This window comes from Cornus florida, unplaced genomic scaffold (genome assembly GCF_030987335.1).
Source record: "Cornus florida cultivar Cherokee Brave unplaced genomic scaffold, ASM3098733v1 CherokeeBrave_3.0.0_Hap2_Chr01, whole genome shotgun sequence".
Taxonomy (NCBI): domain Eukaryota; kingdom Viridiplantae; phylum Streptophyta; class Magnoliopsida; order Cornales; family Cornaceae; genus Cornus; species Cornus florida.
This window is the reverse complement of record NW_026775571.1, coordinates 26,084,277-26,091,465: the sequence shown is the minus strand read 5'-3', so window position 1 is coordinate 26,091,465 and position 7,189 is coordinate 26,084,277. Positions and strand designations below refer to the sequence as shown.

General features: G+C 33.1%; 1 protein-coding gene across 1 annotated transcript; it reads right to left on the bottom strand.

The window, feature by feature from the left end:
• Window positions 1–5,115: 5,115 nt before the first annotated feature.
• On the bottom strand, window positions 5,116–5,775 carry LOC132270117 (probable pectinesterase/pectinesterase inhibitor 58). Its single transcript, XM_059771326.1, has one exon. It carries the CDS (start codon window positions 5,773–5,775, stop codon window positions 5,116–5,118), a length of 660 nt encoding a protein of 219 aa, XP_059627309.1.
• Window positions 5,776–7,189: the final 1,414 nt, after the last annotated feature.

Genomic DNA, 7,189 nt, shown 5'->3' with positions numbered 1-7,189 from the left:
TATTTTTGGGTTGTAATCAGTCAAAATGAGATTTAAAGATTGGTCAAAGAAGGTTAATTACCTAGTGAGGCAGAGGAGCCTAAACCAAACTTGTAAACCCTGTTTTGAAGGATAGATAATTCTTAGGGCTTAATCAGCCAGATGAAATAGGCATAAAGGATAATTAGAGTCGGTACACACTGACACGTGTGGTCTTATGAGCATCCAAGCAAGATTACTCACGTTTTGGATAAGTTTATCTGATGCAACACAAGTCTTAAACTCTTGGTATATTCTGAGAAGGTCAAGACTAATGTGGAGCACATATTAGATAAACTTATCAAGACATTTCGATCTGATCGAGGATATGAGTATTTCTTGGGATAGTGCAAAGACTATATGGTCAATGAGGGTGTTGTGTACCAGTTTTCCGCAATTGACACTAAATGCATTTAGGTGTCAAATAGGAATAACAGAATTCCACTTAACATGGTTAGATCTATGATCAGTTATGCCACATTATCTCTTTCATTTAAGAGTTTAACGTTAATGACATCGATGCGCATTATGAACTGCATTCCATCTTATTCTGTCTCAAGGATACCGTTGAGCTGTGTTTTTGACTAAATCTTAGTTTGAATCACATGCGCATATGGGGTAGTCTTGCACATGTACGCTTGATATGGACAAGTAAGTTGGAAACAGATCATACGCATGATCGATTTGATAGCTACTCTAAAAGTCACTAGGACGAATTATTTTATGATATCAATGATAAAAGTTGATTATTACACTCACTGTTTATCTATAGGAGAATCATATTATGAATCACATACCTAGTAGCATAGTGTTAGAGAATATGGTATGAGTACCAGATGTACCACATATGAACACACTTAGTATAGAGATTTAGAATTATAGATGAATTCCCTATTGATGCGTCAGCATCGTCTAGTACACAGATTCCTTCATCGGTACATTGATGTAGTGGGAGGATAATTATCTAATCCGACAGAATCATGTTTTTAGGTGAGACCGTTATGGACATCCCTGTTAAACATGAGTTGGACCCAGTAAGCTACACGGAAGCGTGAACCGATATAGACACAGATCGTTTTAGCGAGTTACTATGAAATCAGAGTTAGAATCTATGTATTCTAATAAATTCTGGGATCTTGTAGAACTTTCTTGTAGGATGATTCCTATGGAAGGCAAGTTAATCTACAAAAAGATACCAGAATATTTCTTAGTGAATAAATCATGAGTGTACAAGGGAATGTCATTATTTTTCTGATTCTATATATATTGATGACATCCTACTCATATAGAATGATGTGGAAGGTTTGTCATTAATAAAGAGGTAATTGTTCAATTACTTTTAAATGAAGGATTTTTCAAGATGTAAGCTATATTCCTAGGATCAAGCTTTTGCAAGATCGGGTTAAAAGGAAAATAGGCTTATCTTAATAATCCTACATTGATAAAGTTTTGACCAGGTTTGTTATGTATAACTCAAAGAATGAGTTCTTGCTTTATTAATATGGATTGCTCTCTCTAGTAAATAGTTTTCCAAGACTAGCAGAGGAGATTGAGCAAATGAGACTGGAACTATATGCTTTGGCATATGGGAGTCTCATATATGCCATGGTCTATACCAAACAGGACATCCGCTACATAGTAGGGATAGTCAGTAGATATCAGTCCAATTCTGGACTTGATAACTGGTTTGTTGTGAAAAATATCATTAAGTACCTAAGGAGAACCAATGATATCATACTCATTTATGGATGTAATGATATGGTTCTAGTCAGGTATGCTGATTCTGATTTTCAATCAGAAGTAGATACTATGAGGTTCATGACTTAGTGTATGTTCACTTAATGAAAGGGAAATCAGTTGGTAGATTGTTAAGCAGATTTCAACTGCTGACTCAAACCTGCAGGTGGAATATATTGCAGCCTTAAAGGCTGCAAAGGAAGCCTATTGGTTTGATCTCACTGATTCAGAGGTTGTGGAGCATACTAGCTTGCCTATCGAGCTATATTGCGACAATAGTGTAGAAGTAGTCCAAACCAATGACCCAAGGTTCTATAGAGGAACAAGATACACTGAGAGGAAGTATCATGTTCTACATGATATTGTCCGGCAAGAAAATGTACTTGTAACTAGAACATTGCATTGGAACACAACTTTGTTGATCCATTATCAAAGGTGTCATTGATCAATAATTTTGATCATCATCTGGATAACATTGGAGTTAGGTGCAATTTGAATTGGCTATGAGGGCAAGTGGGAGCTGTTGGGATTTATATACACTGGCATAGCAAATTCCTGTTTGGATTAAAGTGGCATATGTTCCTAACGTTTCTGAAATATTTATGTTTTATACAATTGGTGAATTCAATGTATTATATTTCGATTCATTATAGAATTGATAGTGTCCATTTGATTACAAGAGATATTTATATATATGTATATGATGGCAATCAATGTATGATATATAAATAGTAATCATAAATGGTTCATAGTCGGTAATTATGGATGGACTCATAATTAATTAAGATTTGAACTGGATCCGCGTTAGGTTGAGATATATTGCGAGAGCCGTCGTATGCAATTGCTCCCTATCACCGTCATGGCATTTGACTCGTAAGCATGAGAAAATTATAGACTCTTTTATTAATTAATAATTACTTTGATTTGTTCGGCGGATTCTTCGGGATCCTTAGACCGACACTTTGGTTAGTTATGTAATTAATAGTTAGAGGGTTATATTTTCAATTTTTGCATCATTGTTACTTGTATTTATTTTGTATTGATCATGGTTGATCACAAAGTAAATTCGAAGGCCTTCGTATGTTTTTAGACAAAATGATTTATTATATATTTATTTATTTAAATTATTATTTTTGTCAAACAAATATTTTATTGTGATCGAGCCAGAAATAATCAATAGTACCAAAATAAATATATTAATTAAGTAGTCGGATTGATGGCTTTATTTATCCGATAACAAATTATGCATAGAGGGGTCAAAGTGCAATATTGACTTAGAGGTTATTTATTATTTAATTGGAGTTCAATTAATTTCTTTTAGTGGAGTAGAAATTAATTTATGAATTAATTGAATTGGGTCCATGGACCGGGCCAATTATTAATTCATTGTAGCCAATAAAATAATAGGCCCAATGGATTCTCACTCATAGCCCAACTTGATATTGGAATCAAATTAGATTTGAGACATGTGAATTAGAGATTGAAAAGGATTTATTGTTTCCTTTTCTTTATTTTTATGTTGCCTATAAATATATATGGTCTATGTATATTTAGGGAGATTTTTTTAAGAAGGAAAAAGGAATAAATTTTCTCTCTAAAAAATTAGGGTTAGTGTTCTCATCTAATGGAGGCTCCCACAAGCCTAGTTTTCCAAGGTCATTCATGAAGGTTTATGAGTGATTCCTAAAGGTAAGACCATTACCAAGAAGATGGAGATCCATAGAAAAAGTGTCTAGCAAAAGGGATCTACAATAAGTGAGAACATTCACTTTAGAGGAGAGATCTAAGTTTTACTCAAATCTTGATGTAAGTATTCAATCTTTTAATTGAATGATACATCATGTTTTATTTTTGCATAAAACTTGTCTCTATATAATGAATCAAGATTTATGAATTAAAATCCCTCGAAAAGTTTTTAAAATTAGCACGTTTCCCAACAACTTGAACCCCAAGGAGTTTGACTAGTTAGAAAATACTTGGGCCTGGTACCTCATAAATGTTAGGTCTCAGGATCGATTTCTACTAAGTACAAACAATTTCTTGGAGGGGAGTGCGTAAATATCAACTAAGAAAAAAAAAATATATTAATAATTTTGTCACTTAGCCAATCATATTTAAGCTGGTGACCAATATCAAGGAAATTTTATAAGGGAGATTTTATATATATTGCTTGTAGTCTTGATAACCATTGGATTCTCTCTCCCCCTAACAATTGTGGTGTTATGCCTCTTAAACTACTCCAAATACATATAATCCCTTCGTTTTATATACACCAATCTATAAAGGTAATATTAAAAGGATTCGAACTTTTGATTTGACTTTTAATATATGAGATAAAAGTCTTACCATTAAGTTATCCTCTTATAATATTTTTAATTTTCGTATTGAGATTTTCTTATTTTGTGAGAGAGTATTTAATAATTAGAAGATGAAAAAGGAAATTTCAAATTTGATGGCACCCTGAATGCTCGGTTGTCTCAATGGCCGGGGGCCGTGGCTATTTAATTATTAGACTTGTTGGTTGTCATATTGTAACAATACTCCACAGAAAAACATTATTTGCTGACTTCGGGTATTCTGAACTTCTCTGACACCCCGACTACTCGATTGTCTCTCTAAGTGTGACATAATGGCTGAGGGCCACAGTTATTTGAGACATATGACTAGTTGGTTGTCATCGATTGTAACAGTACTCCATCTAAAAACATTATTTGTAGACTTTCTCTTCCCATTACCTATTTTGGGCTTTGAATGAAAATGACCAAAATGCCATCATTGAAAATTCTGTCACCACTAGTACCTACCTATGCATAAATTTACAAAATTTAGTATTGGACGGAAAGTAATCGCGGGCACAAACCGAAATCGTCTAAAGAAGGTAATACCGTGGCCAATCCCTTGATCATTATGCCTTTTCAAGTATTCCAAAATCCATTACTAAGTACATGCAACCCCTTTGTTTTACACATCAATCTGTAGAGGTGATTTTTAAATATTCGAACTTGTAACCTCCAAAATGTAAAATAAGAGTCATACCATTAGATTACCCCCTTATAATTTTTTTCAATTTCTTATTGAAAATTTCTTATTTTTTAAGAGAGAATTTAATTATTAGGAGATAAAAAATAAAAAATTTCAAATTAACGACAACATGACTACTCTATGTCTCACATAGGTATTTCTCAATAATTGAAAGTTATTTTGAAACACATGACTAGTTGGATGTCATCCTAGCAATACACCATAGAAAAACACTCTTAATCTGTAGAGTTTCTCTTCCCATTACCAATTTTGGGCTTTGAATGAAAACGACAAAAATGCCATTATTGAAATTTTTGTCACTAGTACCTATGCATAAATTTACAAAATTTCGTGCTGAACGAAAAGTAGTCGCCGGCCCAAACCGAGATTGTCTAAAGACGGTAAGACCGTGGCCAGTCCCTTGATCATGGTTTGGCCATTGTTGGTGAGCTCCATCGGCGTCTTCAACATCTCCTGCATTTTCTCTCCAGTATCACCAGCAATGTTCTTGAAACCATTCAAGCAAGCCTGTTGGTTCTTGACAGCACCACCAATCCATCTCTTGAAGTCTTTATAAAAGGTAATCAATTTTCCAAACTCTACAGTGTCAAGCTTATCTGCACACTTCTTGAGATCACCATTCGAGTTGTTTAGAAGATTATTACAGGCCTTTAAAGCTTCAATAGTTTTAGGGTCATTTCCTGCAGCCTTTTGAAGAATACTGGTGTTCTTTATCGCGACATCCATGTCCTTTATGGCTTCATGGAATGCAAGCTTGATGAGCTCTCTCGGGTCACTGGTCTTCCCGGCCACCTGAGAAAGAGCATTTTCACAAGCGTCCATGTGTTGGCAGATGCCCTCAACGAGCTTCTTGGACTTCTTAGCATGAGTTTTCTTGGGCCTGGTGGCAACAATTATGGCAATAATAACGATTAACACTAGGACGACAATAGCCACAATGATGGCAATCTTCTTTTTCTTACTGTATTGATCAAACATTTTGAACCAAAACAATTTATGTTATCTATACACCAAGGAAAAAAATGAAACACAGTATGACTTTGTGTATATATATATGTATGTGCGTGTATATATATATATATATGTTTTTTCTCTTACTGTATTCTTGTTTTCCCTTGATGAGAGAATGAGGAACCCCACAGAGGTCTTGGAGTCTCCCTGCTGTTTTACAATTTTTAAGCCCTTTTGCTGACTGATTTTTAACTTGTGTCTATTTTAGGGAAGAGAGAGTCAAAGGCAGACAAATCAAAGGACATAGTCAATTCGCTAATGTGAGGCAGGAAGTCTAGACACGAGAGGGACTTGTTTGTAGTTACCAAATTTGGAAGTCCGATATTCACTCTTAATCATTCTTAATTTCTAGTTAAAAGACCTCTAGTTTGATTAACTACCATTCAATTTTAAAAACAGCAAATATAAAAGTATTGCAAATAAACACATTATTCATTTTGAAAAAAAGAAAGAAATAAATTTACCCACTCAAATTACGATTAGAATTTAATGGCTAATGCTAATCAATTTATGTGCATTTTTTTATAACAAACTTAATTAGCATGTGATCCAGAAGGAGTATTCAGATTTTATAGAAAGGAAAAGAAGAAAAAACAAAAAACTAGAATGAGAACTATGTAATGCCAGCTCACCTATTCAGCCCTTAAATCAATATGCCGTTAAATTGATATGAAAATGTGATACATAATGTCTCCTTTTAATTTATGAACTATTTGATAGTTGTATATTGAACCAATTATACATTTTTTTTAATACTTTTGGGTGATGTAGGACACTTTTATCTTGCTTAATAATTTTTTATTTTAAGTTTTTTACTTATTTTGTTTTTTATAATTTTTTTAAAGGAAATTTTATTTTAAACAATTATCAATATAATATTAAATTTTCTCTAAATTTTACGAATTTAAAGTTATTTACTTCTTTTTTGTGAGCATTTTCGCTCCGTCATAATTGATGTGAAAATAAAAAGATAATTAATTAAAAGAGAGACTAATTAATGGCAAATTAATCAAAGGAAAAAATAAATGTGAATATGCTGAATAGCTATCTCAATAATTGACACAATCATTGAGCTTCGTGAAGCAAACGTTTTCGAACGTATGAAATTAAAGCCATATAAAATAAATACATATTTTTAATCATCTGAAATCAAGTGCAAGATTTACATGTGAAATATCAATTTGTATTTTGGTTAATTTCATTATTAAAATAAGTCCAATCAAATTGTAAATTTTTTATTTGATTTGTCAAGACTCAAGATTGGAAGCGGATCGAATTGAAGAAGTTCTAGTGTTCATACTTAGATGCACTCTAAGATTATGAGAACAATGTTTTATGAAGGTAAGAGAGTATGTGAGGACACTAAGGAGATTCAGAATTA

Excerpts from the sequence above, each read along its gene's own strand:
- LOC132270117 (XM_059771326.1), bottom strand. The coding sequence starts at position 5,775 with ATGTTTGATCAATACAGTAAGAAAAAGAAGATTGCCATCATTGTGGCT.